The 21,290-nt window shown below is 40.2% G+C and overlaps 1 protein-coding gene, 1 long non-coding RNA gene, 1 other non-coding gene and 1 pseudogene across 3 annotated transcripts in view; 2 read left to right on the forward strand and 2 right to left on the reverse strand.

Annotated features, from left to right (window-relative positions):
• Positions 1 to 554: 554 nt before the first annotated feature.
• On the reverse strand, positions 555 to 8,410 carry LOC105870871 (cell division cycle 5-like protein pseudogene; annotated as a pseudogene).
• A 737-nt stretch (positions 8,411 to 9,147) lies between these two features.
• Positions 9,148 to 10,800, forward strand: LOC105870858 (uncharacterized). The gene is made up of 3 exons (XR_001153799.3): positions 9,148 to 9,673; positions 10,123 to 10,194; positions 10,638 to 10,800. It is a non-coding gene; the product is annotated as an uncharacterized LOC105870858 (long non-coding RNA).
• On the forward strand, positions 9,907 to 10,039 carry LOC142874211 (small nucleolar RNA SNORA13). The gene has a single exon (XR_012922024.1). It is a non-coding gene; the product is annotated as a small nucleolar RNA SNORA13 (small nucleolar RNA).
• A 702-nt stretch (positions 10,801 to 11,502) lies between the features above and the next one.
• Positions 11,503 to 21,290, reverse strand: part of EPB41L4A (erythrocyte membrane protein band 4.1 like 4A) — a 241,476-nt gene continuing 231,688 nt past the window's right edge. The window contains exons 20-24 of the mRNA XM_076008268.1: positions 20,996 to 21,043; positions 20,336 to 20,404; positions 18,000 to 18,110; positions 17,768 to 17,849; positions 11,503 to 13,630 (exon numbers count right to left, since the gene is read on the reverse strand). Coding sequence (XP_075864383.1) covers positions 13,502 to 13,630; positions 17,768 to 17,849; positions 18,000 to 18,110; positions 20,336 to 20,404; positions 20,996 to 21,043 — 439 coding nt within the window. The 3' untranslated portion in view covers positions 11,503 to 13,501. The remainder of the gene's footprint in view (positions 13,631 to 17,767; positions 17,850 to 17,999; positions 18,111 to 20,335; positions 20,405 to 20,995; positions 21,044 to 21,290) is intronic.

A 21,290-nucleotide genomic window follows, 5' to 3' on the forward strand; every position in this document is an offset into this window, starting at 1 on the left:
TGAGCCTAGGCATTCACAGACACACACATACACAACACACACACACAAACAAAAGGTATAAGAATTGGAAAGGAAGAAATAAAGCTTCTGCAAATAATATGATTGTTTAAGGAGAAAACCTAAAAAGAATCTACAAATTATTTTAAATTAAAAATAATTTATTATTTAATATCAATATTTAAAAGCAATTGCATTAATAAACATTAAGAGCAATTGGTGAGAAAATTATTTATTTTTTCAATTTTTTATATTTTATCTTTATTTAAGAGTTTACTCACAGGCAGCACTTTAAAATTAGGTATTTTAAATTAAAGGCCCAAACTAAAATATTTTGCAAATATGACACTGCTAAAAGAATGAGTCTTAATAATTTAAACCTTAAAATGTCCTGGAGTTAAAGTCTTTATACATAGACTAAGTAAGATCGATATCTTTTAAAATAAACAACCAAAAAACCACAGAAGGTGGGTAAATTTGTCAATGATGATAAACATCAGTTTTGGCCTCCCAAGTATGAAAAACTGCAATTAATTCATCCTGTGACAGAGCATAAACTATGCTTCAAAATTCTGAGTGTAAATCTCTTTCTCCAGCAGCAAATCAGCATATATATGTTGAAGTTCCTTTTCTCTTTCCTGTTGTCACCGAACATCTTTTAGACACCCTAGCCTCCAAGAAATAGCAGAATTTTCATGTTTCTTGAGTTCTTCAAAAGTACATAACTCCAGGTGAGCCTGCTCAATTTGGTCCCATTAGTCATTCAACTGTTTCATGAACCCCATAACACAGGATTGATAACCCCTGCGCAAAATTTTCATCTTTTCCATCTTTGCAGCTTTCTTGGCTTGTGTTGTCATGTGACCACTGTTTATGTTAGATACTCCAATCACATCTGGATTCCAATACACATTCCAAAGCCTGGAGCCTCTTTTCAAGTGATTTTGTCCTTTTTGCTAGCTAAATTAGCCCCTATGTAGTGGCTCTGTCCAGGAAGATACAAAACTTGACTGTAGCATTCTTCCCACACTTGGTTAAAAGCTTCACTTGAGAGTGCTCCTTGGCTCATTCCTTGTTTTACCAGTTCCATTTCCTGCACCAGAACATCCTGGGCCTTTTTCAGCTCTTCTTTGGAGAACTTTTCATAAGGGTTATATTCCAGATAGGTAATGTGCTCTGAATTATTGGTACCAAATCCTAGAAAGAAAGCTGTCCTTTCTTTATTTCCAGATAGCCCATAAGGGTGATTCAGAAGGTCATAATGAAGCAATGTGATCATTTCACTTTTGATTAGTTCTTCACTTTTCTCTGTCTGCTAGAGGTGGTTCTACAGTTAAGGGTCTTAGAATAGTTTCATGTACTTCTGATGGTCTTGGCAGATCTTTCCGGACAGGTTTGTGCATTCACTTCTTTTCCTTTTCATGCTCTGCATCTTGTATGGCCTGCTTTCAGCATCCACATCAGCAGCAATTCAATGCAAGTATCATCTACTTCACCATCTTCCAACTCTTTCTTGGAGTTTTCTGGTAGAACAATTTCAAAATCATTCTCAGGGCCTGGAAGGCCCAATAATCCTAAATGGAAATGTTCGTAAGATTCTCTTTCCACCTGCTTCACATAAGAGGGATCACTGTAGAATGCCATTCCATCCTCAGGATTAATGTTTAACTTGTCTCAAAGAGGAGTTCTACTTGAGGTGGAGTTAAAATCTAGTTTGGGAGTTGTTCCACTCTGGGCAGTCAGCCCTTCAGCTTCACTAGAAGGAGTCCTGAATGGGGTAGAGAGAACTGTGTTTGAAGTCTATACAATCTGCCACTGTGGAGTCCCACCTAAGAAGTCACTCTCATGTAACATGGTACTAAGTCCACCTTTTAATGGGGTGTATACATTGGTCAAGGCCATGAGGTTCTAGGCTTCCTGCAGAATTCCATCCTAGGAAGCTGGCATTTGTGGTGTTCTAAGAGTGATGCTGTTGGTGGTGACACTGTACTCACACAAAAGAGTACTGGCAGCAGAGTTTGTTATGCCAGATTCCTCGGCAGTTTGATGTGTAATTACACTTGCTTGGCCTACTTTTACAACTTCCTGGAGTTCTGCATCTGAAATCCGAGGGGCAGGAAGTATCAGTTTGCTTCTCTTTTTAGTAATTTCAGAAACACCACTAGTTTGATGACTAGCTGATGGTAAATCATATTCTTTTTTCCTTTACAAATATTGCTTGTCTTTTTTTCTATCTCTTCCTTGTTTTTAAAAATGACACCCAAAGGTGCTCAGCCTAAAGCTAGGCTCAGGGTGGTCTTTCAAACTCCTCCTCCCCTTCTGTATGTATTCCTTTCCCTCTATCTATTCTAAAATATTTAATTTAAAAAATCATATAAGGTGTAGGAATTAACTTAACAAAAGATGTACTAGATCTTCATGCAAAAAATTATAAAATTTATTTGAAAGATACTGTAGTGACAAATAGAGTGGCACACTATATCAGTCAGGCACACTATATCAATCAGTATGGGGGGGAGGGGGAGAGACGGAGAGGGAGGCTTTTTATAAGGTATTTTGGCTTACCAGTCCTGGAGGCTGAGAAGTCATACAATCTGCTATCTGCAAGGTGGAAGTCCAGAATGGCCACTGATATAGTTCAAAGGCCTGAGAGCCAGAGAGCAGATGGTACAGATTCTAGTCAAGGTCTGAAGGCCTGAGAACCAGGAGGATTGAGGGCAGAAAAAGACTAATGTCCAGCTCATGCAGTCAGGCAGAGAGTAAGTAAATCCTCCCTTCCTCTACTTTTCTCTTCTTAGAGATGGAGTCTCACTCACTCTGCTGCCCAGGCTGGAGTGCACTGGTGCACTCACTGCAGCCTCAAACTCCTGGACTTAAGCAACTCTCCCATCTCAGCCTCCTGAGTGGAAAGGACAGGCACATGGCACCATGCATGGCTAATTTCTTTATTATCTGTAGAGAGGGGGTTCCACTAGATTCCCCAGGCTGGTCTCCAACTCCTAGCCTCAAGTGATCCTCCTGACTTGGCCTTCCAAACTGCTGGGATTACAGGTGTGAACCACTGCACCCAAAGCCCTTCCTCTATTCCTCTACCTTTTTGTTCATTCAGGCTCTCAAAGGATTAGGTGATGTCCATCCACACTGAAGAAGAATATCCACTTTGCTCAGTCCACTGATTCAAATGCTAATCTCTTCTAGAAATATCCTCACAGGCACACCCAGAAATAATGTTTAACTAGATAGCTGAGAATCCTGTGATTCAGAAAAGGTGACACAAAATTAACTAACACATGTACCATCTTCATATATTAATATATGTCAACTCTCCCTCAATTTATCATGGATTCCATGCAATTCCAATAAAAATCCCAACAGTGCTTTTCATTGAACTTCACAAGCTAATTGTAAAAACTACATGCAAAGAGAAAAGGGACAATAATAGCCTTTTCTGAAAAAGATCACGGTGTCTAGGTGGTGAAATGGATGTGGAAAGGCAGAGTACCTGTCATTCCATATATCAAGATTTATTATAAAAATATAGTAATTAAGACAGTGTAATATTGACACCGGATAGGCAAATTGACCAGTGGGACAGAATAAGTAGCACAAAAACAGAGCCACTCAAAAAAAAGGAAAAAATAAATACTTGATATATGACTATGGTGGCATGGTAGATCTATGTAGAAAGGATTGGTTATTTCATTAAGCACCTTTGGGATAATGCAAATAAAAAATATTTAAAAAATAAAAAAAAGGATAGGCTATTAGAAAACAATCTTAGAACAACATGTTAGCCACATGGAAAAAACCTAATTGGATCCCTAGCACCCACTATAAACAAAAGTCAACTCCATATGGATTAAGTGCTTTAAAACAAAATGTGCATGGCTTGAATGCAAAATCTCATTCATACTCCAAATGAGAAAATGGGAGACAAGAAAGAGTGTAGTAAGACATAAAGCTCACTTACTCTCCACCTCTTATATAGTAGTTTCCTCTTGCTGCCATAAAAAAAAAAAATTAACACAAATTTAGCAGCTTAAAACAACACAAATTTCTTATGTCACAGTTCTATAGGACAGAAGTCTGCCATGAGTCTCACTGAGTGAAAATCAAGGCATTATAGCAGGGCTATGATCTCTTCTGGAGAGTCTGAGGGAGAACTTGTTTTTACACTCATTCAGGTGTTGACATCATTCAGTTCCATGCAGTTGTGGAAACAAAGTCCCTATTTCCCTGCTGACTGTCAGCTAAGGGCCATTCCCAGCTTCTTGAGGCTGCCCATACTCATTAGCCTGTGGGCCCTCTCCTCCCACTTCAAAGCCAGCAGTGGAGGGATGGGTCCCTCTCATCTCATTTCTCCTGCCTTCTCTTCTGCCGAATCCCTCTTTGTCCTTCTTCCTCCATTTTTATCTCCCCATCTCAAGGTCCCAAATATTAATCATATCTGCAAAGCTGCTTTTGCTATGTAATGTAACATATTTACTCATTCTGGGTATTAGGACATTGATATCTTTGGGTGACCATTATTCTGCCCTTATAGGGAAATTCTACCACACAGGGAAACTGAGGTTGTTTCATGTTTACACTAACACTGTGCAGTTTGAACATCCTTACACAATGCCTCAGCCCTACAGACAAGGGTGAATGGGAGAGTAGATAGAAAATATCCCCTATCTTCTTCTCCTGTCCTTTCTGCTCACCTGTACTAAGTTATTGGGTTTTCCTTGCCAGGATGTGTGAGGTTAAAGCAGACAGGAAGATGAAGAATTTAGAACTGACTTCTTAACACCCAACACTAATTCAATAACTGGAACAAATGCCTTTTCTCTACCTACTCTTGACTTGTCCAAAGTTTAGGGAAGCGATATAAAGGAAAGAAAAGAGAAGCAGAAGAAGAAAAGCAGAAACAAAAATGTAAAGCCATTAAAAGAAAAACAGCATATCCCCTCCTTCCTTAACCACTTCAGTACAGCGCTCACCGGCTGAGAAACCTTGCCCACAGCCGGCACTCACAGTTCGAACGATATTCACAGTTCGCACGATATTTTGTGCTGTGCATTGACGACGAATCCGTTTTGCTCTTGTGTGATGAGGAAAGCTTTCAAGCACTGAAAGCTTGTTTTACTTTACAGGCAGCTTTACTTGTAATGTAAATCAGAATAGGTAACATATACATATATGTTTTTATTACGTTATTTTTAAATGTTCACAATTTTATTTTGATAAATGAAAAAATTAGAAGTCAATTCAAAATTATAGTTTTATTTCATTCACATCATAAAGAACTAAGGCAAGTTCTTGAATATTACGATAAATTTTATTCCTTGGTATGATAAATTTCGAAGAATGGGGCAACACATAGGCCAACATTACAGTGTTTACAATAGTATCTAGTACTATACCTTTTATTATATTTTGAGCATACATCTTAATGGATTTTTCCTTTTTGTTTTATCACTATTGTAAGGTGCTGGAAAATGTCTTTCTCTAAAGCACATGAGATTTTCTGATGCTGTACAAGGGTCGTATTGCCTCGATTCGGAGTACTGTTATAGAAGTTTTGTTATTAATGCCAAATGATATGCGGACATTGATATAGTTGTTTTTGTGTTAAATTTATATAAATAATATGCATTCCATATTGAAATGTCTAGTAAGTGAAAAAAGAATTTCTTGTACCATTTCAGTGTTTTTCTTGTGGATGAAACCATATTTATAATTCCATCACTTTTATCAACTATACCCATCGATTTGCTATAGTCTATAATACATGAAGGCTTTTGAATATTTTCACCCGTTTGATATTTTTTCTTTTCACAATCCTTATATTCAGCCGAATGACTTGTGGACAACATCCAAACTTCACGCTTGTCCCGCCATTTCAGTGCGAGCAAATGTCTTGATGATCTAAAACTAAGTTCTCTTTTTTCTAATTTTACTGGCATTTTTGGCATACCTCCCCATCACTGTTTTACTGTCCCACATGCTTTTGTTGCAAAGCTGTCCAAATATTGGAATAGTGCAGGATTTGAATACCAATTATCAACAAATAATTGATGACCCTTTCCTAAATAAGGTTGCATCAATGTTACCACAATATTGTCACTTTTACCTAATTTTTCAGAAAATTTTTACACTTCGGTAGTTAAGCCGGTATAAACAATCATATCCAAAACGTATCCTGTTAAACAATCGCACAGCACAAATGATTTTATCCCAAACCTACTTCTCTTGGATGGTATATATTGCTTGAAAAATAATCTTCCTTTAAAAAAGTAAGAGACTCTCATCAATGCATAAAATCCTGAATGGATAAAATGATTTTTTGAATGTTTCATGTAGCTTATCAAAAGGTTCACGGATTTTTGTCAATCGGTCTTCTAAACTTTCAGATTCTTTATCGCTGAAGCAAAGCATCTTTAGCAACATTATGTATCTATCTTGTGACCTATGTTTATTGAATATATCTGTTCTAAGCACTTCATTAGTACTCCAATATTTTTTAATGGATAATTTTTTCACATGAGATTTTATGAGTGTTACTGCAAGGAAAGTATACAGTCCATTTATTGTTGTATCAGACCAATTTTGTAATGAAGGAGATATGTCGCCATGTGAAACTGTATATTGATAGTAACTGTTGCATTTACAATATCTGTCATTAAATTCTCAGAAAAGAATATTTTGAAATAATCCAAAACATTGAATGAATCATTAGTATTTTCTGCTTTAATTCCACTGTCTTCATCAACAAACGTGTATATGTGTGGATCCAAGTTTTCACAGGACCACGTATTTATTATAGAATTTTCTTTTTTCTAGCAAAGAAATAATTACTGAAAAAACAAAATAAAAAAAAGAAAAAGAAAAGAATTTTCTTTTTTCCTCTTTAATTCTTCTGCTTCTGAATCCGATGATAGAATTACTTCCCTCCTCCTTTTTGAAGTAACGCTTTTAAGTTTCAAAACGATGCTGCCTTCACTTGACGACATGTCAGAATCCATTATGGGTCTCAGAATTATAAAAACTAAGATGTAACATAAAAAATAAAAACAGAAAAATCTCGTAAATAGGTAAATTATATTATTACTTACAGGAATCAAAAGTGTACTATAACAACTCCTACTAAGGACTTGTTAAAAGGTCACAGATTCGTAGTAACTTATTAGCTGAACGTACACACTGCAACTGCAGAGACAAAAGCTGTAAAAATAAAAGCTTTTGGCTGTCGACTAAAGTCGACGCTCAGCTGTGCGCCTTCATATCACGGCTGTCGGCTAAAGATGACATTAGGCTGTGCGCATTCATCTGTGGCTGTCGACTACAGTCCACGCTTGTACCGAAGTGGTTAAGAATTAAACCCAAGAAGTTTCCATACGAGAGGTGAGAGGAAGAGCCTAGCTCATTTGAATCATTTATCAAACATCACTGTGTACCACACACAGTGCTACATGATTCCAAAAACCTTTCTTAATTCTTTAAAGTAACCTATATAGTACATATATATTGATTACCTTGTAAATAAGGAAACGCAGTCTTAGAATGCTGGTTGTTACCTAAGGAGACAAGTGTCAAAGCTATATGTAAATCTAGATCTGCTGGATGCCCCAGCCCAAGGAAATTTCCTCTCCCTGACTTTCCATAGCAAGAAGGCAAGATTAAGGCTTGTTATAATCACCACACTGTACCCTTCAGTGTGGTTAAATGACAGTGTCGGTGGTATTGCTCTCCTTTCCCAACCTTTCTCTTGCCCAGACGTTAGTGACTTCCAAATACAGGTCCAGAGTTATTTAACTTCTTGTAATCATTATACACATAACTCTTCTTCATAGTCATTGTCCCCAGGTTGATTATGTTATCATTCAGGCTAGTCTTTGTGCAACGTGGGCCTGGATTATCTTTTCTTTTCCTTTTTTTTTTTAAAAAACACTTTATTGAGGAATGATTGAGATACAAAAAGCTATATTGAATGTATACAACCTAATGAGTTTGAAGATAAGCTCTTTAAGCTCTTTTTCCTTTTTTTGTTTTTTGTTTTTTTGGGTTTTTTGGCAGTAGGCTTCAAAGAAACAAAGAAAGGTGCTGTGACTGTGGTCTCTGGATGAATCTCTACTGGAAATTACAGGAACAAGGAGACCTAGTTGTAAGCACACATTGTCTCACTGCCATTCCTGTCGCTTCAAGGAGTTCTGGTTATCAGGAAAAAAAAGCCAATTAACAATCTACTTTATTTCTATAGTGATTATTAGTCAACTATAAAATTTCAACATAAAATCCCAGTATCTTATTGCAAGTACAGAGCCCTATGTGACTTGCTCCTGTCTGTCTCTTCAGATGTATCTTGTCTCTCTGCACTCCTCAATCTGCTCCAGCCACACTGGCCAAGGCCGGCTGTCCCCATACCTTGCATGACCACTCCCACATACTCTGCCCCAAGTTCACCTCCAATCTTCCTGTCGCTGCCCTAGCCCCCTGAGGAGCTGCTGAGCACTTGGAATGTGCCTAGTCTGAACTGAAATATGCTGGAAGAAGAAATAAAAATGTGCGCAGGATTTTCAAGACTCAGTAAGAATAAAATAATGCAAAAACATCTCATTGATAATTCCGTATCGATTACATGTTGAAATGATAATAGTTAACATATGTCGGGTTATTATTAAAATTAATTTAACCTGTTTCTTTATACGCTTTATAATGCAAGCAATTCGAAAATGTGAAATTACATTCGTGGTTCGCGCCGTATTTCCACGGGACAGCGCGGCTCCGTCGCTTCGCCCTCTATTCCTCAGCTGCGGACGCTGCACTCTGTCGCCCCCCAACACTCGGGGTCCGAGGTCCTGTGGGGGTCACGCCCGCTGCCCCCCACCGAGCACACGCTCGCGACCCTGGGAGGAAGAGTGGCTAGAAATCCCCACTTGACAAAACCTGCTTCTCCGTCGAAGGAACTGGTCACACAACTGCGACGCTGTCCCACGGTGAGAGACCTCGCTCCTCGGTTCTCTCTCGGCTCCGAAACGCTCCCCGCGGGCCCGCACTGGGCGCTTCTCCCTCCCGCCACACGGCGGCGCCTCACGAGCGCGGCGGCCGATGGTACCGTCCGTCCTCCCCGCGCCCGGCGGGCAGTGGGTCCTTCCGCTCGTAGAAAAGCATTGTGGGAAAGCGGGCCGGCCTTTCCCGCCTTCCGTGCTCGGTCTGCGCGCCGTGTGCTGGGGGCTCTGGGATGGCGACCGGCTCGGGCGGGCCGCGTGGGCTCCCACGCCGCGACGCGGGGCTGGAGCCCGCCACCCTGAGCCTGGAGAAGCGCCCGCGGCGGCGTCCGAGGGTCTCTGACCGTGAACGCGCGGAGGGCGGCGGCCTGGCCTCGGCCACAGTCCCTGCGGCACCTCGGGAGGGCCGTAGGCGGCCTTCGGCCTGCGTCCCCTTGCCCGGAAATGGGGAGAGTCGTTAACTGGATTTGTATTTATTGATCATCGACTGTATGCCGGGGAGTTTTTAATAGAAGCGGTCTGGGGTTTTTTTCGTGTAAAAAGGCTGCGCGGTATAGCTGCCTTGATGCCTCCCCTGCCCCGGTGTAAAATCAGTGTGGAAGCAAAGCGCCATTCAAGGTGCACGTGATTTCAGCCGTTTCTAGGTGCAAGCACTCTGCGGGCATCGAGTATCGCCAGTTCTGCAGGTGAGTTTTCATGTTGCGAGAAAGACCAGTTGCTTCGGGCTTTTAAGAATTTTAACCAGCAACCTAAAACACTTTGCATTTTAATTTTCATTACGGAGTCGGTTTTGAACCATAGGAGGAAATTTTTCCGCAGAAAAATTGTTCCCATTCAACCTTTTATCAGAACAGTTAATTCCTGGGCCAGTCAGCAACCTTACGCAGTAGATGGAGCCGACGTTACTCAGTTTAAATGTAGCCTTTGTGTTGCCCATTCACTTTCGAAACTAGTGGATGTGGTGTCAAAAAAGGCATAAATTAAATGCTTTGCAGCCTTTTCCTGCCCTTAAATTTGATATCTTTGGTGTAGGAGCTGCGTAAGTAACAGTTAATGCTTTTACACATGTGATCTTGAGCCTGCCAGCATGAAGCATATGATTTCTTTTAACCAGTTTTAACTAATTTTTGTTCAGGTAGAAGATGGATGCTTGAAGCATAGGCTGCTGCTAGCTCAGAACCACGTGGGAACACCCAGGTGACTTAAGGTAATATTGTCATTACACTATAAGGCACTTTGTAATAAGGCTTTCACCACCTTTTAAATTGAGGTGCCCTCTCTAGTTTTAAATTGGTATTAATGGCTCATTGGTGTACTACATCTGTAGTTATCAAGATGATATTAACAGCAAATGGGACAGCCTCCCAGCTCTTTGTGACAGTTTTGTTTTTTCTCAGTATCCCAGAGGAACAAATATGCACAGTACTGGCATTCTGGATCTCTTAATATTTGTGTTTTTTTGTGTAGATTTTAAAACCTGGCGAATTTCAGGTATGTTGTATCTTGACATTTAGAGCCAAATCTGGAAATACATAACTCATGCAATACTAAAAGCATGTAATGGGAGTTTTATTACCGAGTTCTTTATCGAGATGTGACAAATGTAAATACTTGCTAGTTAAATTGAGTGCTGTATTTTTTTTCTCTTAGGATGTCCTTGGTGAGGATTTTGAAAATTTAATCTTCGCAAGAGTTGAGTGGATCACTTAGAATTTCCGGGAGCCTGAGGAGTACTGAAATGATTGCCTTCGAATGGTCCATAAACATACATTTAAGACAATGTGGATATGAATAAATATTTTAATGTGCATGAGACTTCTTTTAAGTGATTAACTGCCAGAAAATAGCTATTACTGAAAAATTAAAGGGTTTCTTTTCCCCCTTCCCCCAGCAACATAAAAGTTGTTAAACCTCAGCAGTTAATATTAACTGCTATTACTGTAATTGGTAGCCTTAAGATAGCTTGTGCTTGGCTCAAAGAGAAATAAATGCTTTCTTCCAATGACTCATGATAGAACTAGAGTAGGTGTTTTATAGTTCAAATGTGTACTTTAAAACTTGCATTCACTGCATACCAACTTTTTTTCCAACTACCCTGTTTTCCCAAAAATAAGACAGGGTCTAATATTTATTTTTCCTCAAGAAGACACCCTAGGTCTTCTATTCAGGGGATGTGTTTGTTTTCTTTTTTAAGTACAGTACAACAATCTACATTTATTCAAATATAGTTGTCTTCTTCTGGAACATCATTGTAACTCTCCAAACCCCAAATTCCATCCTGAATTTCTTGCGACTATTTCCTTTAGAGCCATTGGCCCCAGTCTCTCATGTCGAGCAATAGAGCTTTCATGGGGCAGATGAGAAAGGCTGCTCCTCTTTGTGACAAAATGCATGGGTTGTGCAAATATGCTATGTAGCCACGCCCATCACTAGATCTTATTTTCAGGGAAACGTGGTACATGTTCAAGTTCACTTAAGGTTGGCTTAAACTTTGCAGGAAAGAACAAATCGCATGTTCAGGCATTCAAAGATTTTATTGAAAGTGATGTACTAGGAGCTGAGAACACAATGGTAAGCACAACACGATTCCTCCCTTTGGCAGCTTACAGCTGAGTGGAGGGAATGTCATCACAAATGCAAAACTTCCATCCATCATGAGATGAATCCCATGGTAGGATTTGACCAAGTCAGGGAAACCTGAGAAAGCAGAGTTAAGACTGAAGGTAGGGTTTGGGGTGGAGAGGAGCAAAGCAAAATTGGGGGAATGACACTGAGACCTTTGGCTAGAAAAAAGGTAATGACCGTGAGTCTAATACATGTGACAGTTTCGGCTGCTTTCCCTCTTCAGTGCCCTGTTTGGAATTGAGTGCATAATGAGGCTTGTAAGATGGCTATTATGGGAGGTGGGATTGATTACGAGTCTTAAAAGAGGTAGGTAAAGAACCCAGACCACTTAAGGCTCCCAGCTTTTTTAAAACATGCAAGGGAAATACATGGTAGAAATCAGAATTGTAAGAAAGGGATGTAAGTGGTCCCATTAGGCCACTACTGTTTAGGCAAGAGATGAGCAGCTTGGAATAGTGGCAAAATTAGTTAAATAAGATTGTTTATAGTTTGAGGGCAAAGCTAATTAGGAGGTGTTCATAATGAGTGATGGGTGTCTCACTTTGAACATTCACAATCATAATGGCACTGGACCTAGCTAGGGAGTGGCATATAACTAGTTGAATTTAAATTACTCTCCTGGCAGAACACAACTCTGTAGTCTAACCTTAAGGCCATGGATATAAATGAGATCTGCCTGGGTTACAGGAAGCGAGCCTAGGTCTGAAATTTGAGAAACTTCAATAACTAATGGGCAAGGTAGAACAGGATGAGTTGCAAAGGATGGTCTGAATGGTAGGAACAAAACAGCCTTACAGTACAGAAACATTACGAGTCCTAAAAAGTCTCCTTGGGTTCTAAGTGACATGGTGATTTTAGTGGAGTAGTAAGATTCCATATTAGAAATAGTTTAAAATGGGGATTAGATGAATGGAGGGCACTGACCACAGAGAGTCCTCTGTGAGAACTAATAGTAAGAAAAAATAGTAGCTAGAGAGGGATTTGTGGTTGTCAATGTTGTGGCTTATTTTTTACATTTAAGTCAAGTTTCAAACCAAGTAGCAAGGATCTAGCTTAAAGAGGTGGGATACAGTAACCCAGGAGAGAGCAGAGACAAATCCTGAGAAGAGGGACTCCAAAAGCACAGGTAGAGGGACAGGAAAGGGACTTAGAGTTCATGGCAGCTGTGAAAAGTATGTGATAAATGGAAGATAAAAGGTGTCTTGCATAAATACTTTCCCTGTAAGTTGCAAAGTCATCTGGGGAGAGGAAAGGTCTAAAATAGCTATTAGGGAGAGCTGGCAAGTTAGATGGCCAGAGAGGGTTAAGGGACTGAAATCCACACTTAGCCTTTTCTTTTTTTCTGAAAACACAAGGACACTTAAGAACTTAAAAGCAACACTTAACAAAGCTTTTTACATCTTTTGTAAATAACTAGTAGAACATAACACCACAAAATACAGTATTACAAAGAACTTAATACTTATAGGAATAAAAATATCTGCAGTCTGGAAGTGAAGCCTCAGTCCTTGTGCATCTGGCCACTCTGGGAATCACCCAGAGTTGGGAAGACTTCTTCCACTTGGTGTAGTATTGCACAACACGCGAGCTGCAGTCCAGAATTCCAGAACCTTGATCAGAAGCATCTGGTCTTGGTAGTGGCAGATGCAGGCACAAGATACTTTGTTTCAGGAAGGAAAATGTGGCATCAAGTGAATTTTTACAAAACTATCCTTCCAGTTAAAAAGGCCCTTCAGCACAAGTATGCTGTAGCTTAACCTTTAAAAGAGTCAAAAGATGCTGAAGAAACACTTGCAGGTCCAAGAAATTTGAATAACCTAATTCACAGTTTCAAAAGTACCAGTGGCACATACACCCTCCCCACCCCCATCCCTGGCCCTTCTCCATGATCAAGTCTCTAGCTTGAGGCGGGCAGCTTGGACAGTCTTTACTGTTTTTGCTGTGTGTTTCCCAGCTAGATTGTTTGTGGATGTCTGAGACTTTTCTTCAATCAGGCTGTCTTTAGACCCGTTTCTTCTCTAAAAATATATTTGAAAAAAAGATTAAGGAGGAAGTACAGCCAAATCAAGTATTTTTATTAAAAACTCAGATACTACTAAAGCTTTTCTTACATTTAAGATACCAAGTTATAACTCAAGAAAGTGTAATACCAAAAGCTGTTCAAATATTCCCTCTAAATAGATAACAGAAAATAAGCAGTTTATGTGTTTAATCTTTGTTGCTTAATATAGTTAAGTCTGACAGCGGTGTGTCTAATGAGAATTTTATTCATGAAAATTAGGCATAATTAACCCAAAGTAAGTGTCCTTGGGTAGATAATTTCTAAATCAGGCTTTCAACCTTCTCACTTTTCTAAGCAGGGGCAGAGATTAAGAGAATGGAGACTTGGGTAATTGTTAATCCCCTGATTATATTTTCAGGAGCCACTGAATGAAACAATGTCTTGGGAATAGAGAAACCTGTCATTTGGGGTCAGGGAACTCAAGAGGTCTTATAAATATGAGTGGCCCCATCATTGGAGAAAAGGGGAGCTGAGTTACCAGAGCCCGTGTGCCACATCCAGTACTTCTGGAATTAGGTCTTATGCATCTCCTTTACAGCCTTAGGTGGGGACCCTGACAATGGCACTAACAGTACTTCACAACAGCTCCCTTCTCTGCTCACTCCTCCTGCTCTTACCTCCAAGTCATAAAATCCTTTATGAAAAGGATTTGTTCTTTAAAATTTGGATTCCATCAAAAAGCCACACTCCAGGATCCAGAAGGCCACGTGTGGCCCCGAGGCCAGAAGTTCCACATGCCACAAGCATGTTTCCTTGCCCAAAAGTATATCTCCACACATAATGGGCTATACCGTCCAGAATTCTATTATTTTGAGATTCATTTAGGCTAAATACAAATTACCCTTTAAGAAGTAATCGTTCACCTGTTCCTATGACTTGCTTAATTTGTTTTATTGACATTCAAAGAAGCGCCACTGGAATAACAAGTCTGCCTAGCACAGGAAGTAAGGATCAATCTTTGGGATGGAAGATTTCTAGGTTGCTAGAGGTTGTCTGAAGAGGAAACTAGTGCATGTGACAGAAGAATAGACTATACAACAGAACCACCAGACAAGGAGCTAGGAGGTGACCTAAAACAAACACTTGTAGGTTTGTCTACAATTGAATCTGTCCCCTCTGTTTGCATCCCTCTGTCTGCAGACCAGAAGGAAGGAAGTCAAATCAAGTCCCTAATCTATCCCACTCTTACTAGCCTTTGTGTGGAAAGGCCATGTGAGGTGTAGGGCATGCCACGGCCACAAGTCTGGCACCACGGTGGAGCCTGGGAAGTGCAACTCTCCTGCTTCCATTGGTCATTCCAGCTCCTCCACGTGGCAGCCAGATTAATGGCTTCTTTTTGGCACTTGGGTTTGGATTTTATTTTATTCTTTTTCCCATAGCCTTTAAGGCTTTGTGTTACCTCCCTGCCTCCCCACCCCACCCCACCCCACCCCACCCCACACACACTATGCTCAGTCCATATTGGTCTGTCAGCTCCTCAAATACCCAGGGCCTTTCCAGAGGCAGCATTTTCCCCACGTTTTTCCCGCTGCTTAGATCAGCTTTGTGCCACCCGCAAGGCTGGTTTCTTACCTTCTAGGGCTCAGCTTTAAATGGCACTTTCTGAGATGATTTTTCTGGCCACTCTAAATACCTAAGGTGATTCCTAGATCACCCTGTTGATTCTCTAGCTCAGGACTTTGTTTCTTCATAATGCCTACTTAATTTTTAATTGTTTTACCTGTTTACCTTTATATATTATATGTTTAGGCCCAGTTCAGCAAACATTTTTTAGAAAGAGCCAGGTAGTACGCTACATCCTGTCTGTGTCACGTATTACTGTTGGTTTTTGAAAACCCCTTGAAAGTGTAAAAAACATTATTAGCTCCAGGGCTGTACAGAAACAGGCAGCAGACTAGATTGGCCCCTACGCTGTAGTTTGCTGGCTGCTTGGATTTGTTGAATTCAAAAACAGGTGTCCCAGAGATAGGCTTAGAATCAGTGCCATTGCTCAGAAGATGCATGTGAGCTATTCCTGTGTCCAGCAAAGTAAAAGCTAATCTTTCAACAAAAAATGTAAATAAATTTTAAAATTCCTGAGTGATGGTGAGGCAGCATAGAGTTAAGGAGTACAGAGTTGTTGGAAAAGCAAAAATACAATAAAATAAAAATTCCTATTTATATTGAGACTACCTAAAATGTAAGACAAAAAAAAAAAAAACCTGAAAGATAACTGCTTATAAATCATCACAATAACCCTAAGAGGTAGGCTATCTATAATGTATAGAAATTAACACTTATCAACAATAAGTTAGGGTATACTTTAACTCAAAGAGTTTAAATGTTCCTGACACAAAGAAATGTTAAATGCCTGAGGTGATGGATACCTCAATTACCCTGACTTGATTAATTCACATTGTATGCCTGTATCAAAACATCACACGTACCCTATAAAGGATATACAACTATTATGTATTCATAGTAATTAAAAATAATAAATTTTTAAAAAGAAAGAAAGTGAGGCTTAGCAGTTAAGTAGGATGCTCAAAGCCATACAAGTTGTGGAGATGAGGAGACACAGTGCAAATGAGGAGACAAATAATGCAGGTGAGTTTGAATACAAAGCCTAAACAATTTGTCATAAATATAATTTTTGAAAAAGTGCTATCAACTCGAAACAAGTTGTCTGGACAGCCTATTAGCTACCCAGATTTAGCTAATCAAATATGTGGATTGTAATAGCTGTGTTAACTGGTCAGAGCTCCATTCCAGACTGAGGCATTCATTCCCCCAGCAGCTAGGAGTATTAGGCTGCTGTGCAGGTCAAACTGAACCCCAATCTCAAGGTCATGCCCCCTCCCAGGGGCACCCTTATCCAATGACTGTTACATGGTGACTGTGAGGGTATGGAGGTTCAACCCAACCCCCTTGTGTCAAGGTGGGGTGAATCTGAAGGGCCATCTCAGAGCTCTAGAGCTGCCTTTGGGATCAACTGATGCCTTTGGTGGGGCTGTATTACACAGTTCAACTCTTACTTCTGCCTAAACCTGTCTTTCACTCCCCAACACGTGTTGATCCTGAGGGCATCTTCCAATAAATTTCCCACAAGCAAATCTCCACCTCAGAATCTGTTTCTAGGGAACCAACCTAAATTGGCACAGGCCTTGCTCAAGTCATTGATAAAAATAAGACAGGGCAAACAGGGCAGCACATGATGGGCATTTGCTTAGGCGGTCCATGAACTCCCTAGATTGCTATACAAAGCTGTATAATTGCTTACATACGTTTCTATGGGGCAAGAAACAGCAGTTATTGCTGGCTTTTCTAAGGAATCCATGATCCAAACAAGACTGAAACCCACAACACTGTGGACAACAGGCTGACACTGATCCATCACATAAACATCAACTTTGTTTTTAGAGTGGTTGTTTAACCAGATATAAATCCATCCAACTGACTCACACAACCCACTTTTCCATCTTTTTAAAAAATATACCATGAGAGATGGTGTCAAACACCTTCTTGAGTTATGTATGCTACCCTGATACACCTGTCTAATTCAGCTGAGTGTTAAATTGACTCTGTTGAGGCAGCTACGTGCTCTATGTCCTTGAATTCCTTTTTAACCACATTTTTAAAGTGTTTCCAGGATAAAAGGAATGGAGAAGGCAGAAATAAAATAGGACTTGAGTAATTTTTCTGTCTGCTGTCAGTTCACAATAGCACATCTGCCCCCGTGAGTCTATCACTTTTTCTTTGTTTCCCTGGCCCAAAAAATACCTAAAAGGTTTTCTGGGGTTGTTTTTAATTATTGAAGCTATTATTTCTTTATTCTGGCTTCAAACAATCTTGCAATCTTTGTCATCCTGGACTTCACCCCACCACCTCTCCCTCTCATTTCTAACATTAACTCTTCCCAGTTGTGCCTTGGCTCTTGATCACGCAACTCCTCCTCCTTTCTCTTCCCATGTTTTCCTACATGTTCTTTTAAAATATAGGCTCTCAGAAGGAAGTTAAAGATTCACTGCCCTACTACCTTAGCAAAGCACAAAAAAGCTTCTCAAAAAAAACTGCCGGCAGTACATTTCCTTCTTAAAACCTCATTATCACTGACCTGACGAACTGTAGAGACCCCAGAACCCTGGGTATCCGAGGAACGGGTCACAGGAAGCGGTGGTACAAGTTCCGTCTTTGAACTGCAGAGAGTGAGAGTTTGAGAATTAGTGACTGGAGTCAGAAATCGAGTGGGAACAGGGCTGCAGGGCGGGAAGAGAACATTTCCAGCAGCACAAAAAAGCCCCCTTGAACTGCGCCGCCCTGGCGCCCTGGCGGGGCCTGCCACTTACTTCACCTCCGAGAGGACCGAGCGCTCCCCGTCCGAGCACTGGGACCGGCGGTACTGGCGGTAGCTGCGCGGCGAGTGCGAGTGCCGGATGCGCACCGGGTCGCCTTGAGTCCTGCAGGAGCAACCAGGAAACGTGAGAACACACCCTGCAGGTCAGAACGGGAGCACTTGGAGTTCCTCCTGAATACTGAAAACACACACATACACACACACACACACACACTTGGAGTTCGTCCTGAATACTGAAACCACACACACACACACACACTTGGAGTTCGTCCTGAATACTGAAACCACACACACACACACACACACACACACACACACTTGGAGTTCGTCCTGAATACTGAAACCACACACACACACACACACTTGGAGTTCGTCCTGAATACTGAAACCACACACACACACACACACACACACACACACACTTGGAGTTCGTCCTGAATACTGAAACCACACACACACACACACACACACACACACTTGGAGTTCGTCCTGAATACAGAAACCACCCACACACACACACACCCACACACACACACACACACACACGACGACTTTCAGAGTTTTACACACACACACACACACACACACACGACGACTTTCAGAGTTTTAGAAAGAATGTGACTCCTGTGGGCTTTGAAAGACTGAGTGACAGATTTTTACAAGTTACTAAAAATGTTCCCATGACCATTATGTGAAAATGAACTCTCTCTCTCTATATATATATATATATGTGTGTGTGTGTGTGTGTGTGCATTTTTTAACCACCAAAATTTTTTCCAATTTTGTTCTTTTTATTTATTTATTTTATTTTAGCGTATTATGGGGGTATAAGTGTCAAGGTTATGTATATTGCCCATGCCCCACCTCCCCCCTCGAGTAAGAGCCTCAAGCGTGACCATCCCCCAAACGTTGCACATCTCACTCATTGTGTTTGTATATACCCATCCCCTCCTCCCCCCTGATTTTATTTATTTTTTATTTATTTATTTTTTGAGATAGAGTCTCGCTTTGTTGCCCAGGCTAGAGTGAGTGTCACGGCATCAGCCTAGCTCACAGCAACCTCAAACTCCTGGGCTCAAGCAATCCTGCTGCCTCAGCCTCCCAAGTAGCTGGGACTACAGGCATGCACCACCATGCCCGGCTAATTTTTTCTATATATATTAGTTGGCCAATTAATTTCTTTCTATTTATAGTAGAGACGGGGTCTTGCTCTTGCTCAGGCTGGTTTCGAACTCCTGACCTCGAGCAATCCACCCGCCTCGGCCTCCCAGAGCTCTAGGATTACAGGTGTGAGCCACCGCGCCCGGCCCCACCTGATTTTAAATGAAATTATTCCCCATGGTTGAATTCTTCTTAGTAGTGTGGAAGAAAAAAATTTCTGTAATGCAGACAAAATGGCATTCCTCTCAGAAAAAGTTGGCCATTGTCCTAGCTACTAAGTAGCCTGTCATTAAGAATTCAATCTTTATCTGAAACTTGCTAAGAGTAGATCCTGAATGTTCTCACCACAAAAAAAAGTATGTGAGATGATAGATATGGTAATTAGTTTGATTTAATCATTTCACAACGTATATATATATCAAAACAGTATATACAATTTTTATTTGTATACCTTAATAAAATATACCTTAATAATATACCTTAATAATAAAAAATATATACCTTAATAATAAAAAAAGATAATATAAATAATAATAAAAAAGAATTCACCTAAAGATGGGGGCAGAGGGTAGCTGGGGTGTACCAACCTATTTGGCTGGGGTGGGAAACAAGCATGGGTTGCAGAAGCAAAATAAAGCAGGCACTCACTTCTTCTTAACCAATTATGTAGCAAGGCAAAAAACAGTTAATAGGTATTGTGCACCCTATACTGACTGGTGGATAGGAAATCCTGTTATGCTTTCCAGAAGCCTGTTCAGATATGCTGGTTGTATGACAGGGATTGGATTGGGCTTATATGACAAGAGTTTTTGTGGTCAGTATAATTCTCTTGGTTTTAAAATAATGGATAAAAATAACCTTTGTCACCAATCAATGAGTATCTTAGAAAAAAATTATTTTAAAACTGACAGTAATCATCGAAAGTTCCTTTGTACTTACCACATACAAATAGGCAGCTAAAGGGAGATGATAGTGATTGTGGAGCACAATAAGAATAATTAGCTTTAATACACCCTTACCTACCTCTTTCCATACAGTCACCTTTAATGTTGGTTAAAATATAAAGACAAATTAAAGCACTACATGAAACACAACTGAAGAGTAAGAATGGATTACTTATAAACACTAATAAAACTTTTGTAAAAAGATTTTCAAAAACATACTCACTCTATTTTAGTGTATGGAATCTCTCTTAATTGTTCTTCTGACAATCCAGATGGATCTACAAGTTCTTTTCTAGAAAGGAATAATCAAGAAAATGATAGTTGTGATGTTGGTATAAATGCTAATATCTTTTACAATCGGCAGATTAAGTTTTCCCTTTGAAACCTTGTCCCAAAACAATGTTAGCAAAACTAATATAAGCTGGAACAAAGATTTAAAAACTAGAATGTGTTCAAGAAAAAAAAACAGAAGGGAACAACTTTTCCTGTAGCTTTTTTGCCTTCTTTTAGTTTTTCTACATCCAGACTCTTCAGTCATTCCCCGTTTCTCTATAAAAGATCTGCTTCTTTCCCCTGTGGTGGTTGTCTTTTTTCTTCTGAATTTGTTTTCCTTGGTATTTATTTCTAATTTTTTTGGCCTGTCTGAGGTCTATTTACAGGTGAAACTAAGTGACCTTAAGCGAGAAGGTGCCAGGGCTGCCTGTAGACAGGTGGCTGGCATGGTAAGGCACCGCACCTTGTACTCCGCATAAGATGGTGACAATGAAGACTGTTTGGCAGGCTTCAAGCTGAGGCTGCCTCTCAGTATCAGGGGTCTGTCTTGTAGTTTCATTAAAACTACGTGGGTTTTAAAACAATGAAAAAATCAAAACCCAGTACTCACTGAATATGCTTCCATAACTCTTCTTTTGCTTGGATATCGGGGCTTCTCCTATAAATGGAGAAAACAACACTCATCTCAGCAAACATGCTTCATCTAACAACCTAATAGCTAACTTTAACAGTTTTCAGACTGTGAAGTTCTTATTTGCCAGCTGAGACCACACAAAGAAACCTCGAGCAAGGAAAGCTAATGTGATGGTTAGTACAAAGACACCAGGTAATTTATCTGCCACTGCCACTGAAGAAAAATCACATAAACCCACTCATAACCAAAGCTGCATTAAATGAAAGAGCTC

This window comes from Microcebus murinus, chromosome 11 (assembly GCF_040939455.1).
Source record: "Microcebus murinus isolate Inina chromosome 11, M.murinus_Inina_mat1.0, whole genome shotgun sequence".
NCBI classification, from domain to species: Eukaryota; Metazoa; Chordata; class Mammalia; order Primates; family Cheirogaleidae; genus Microcebus; species Microcebus murinus.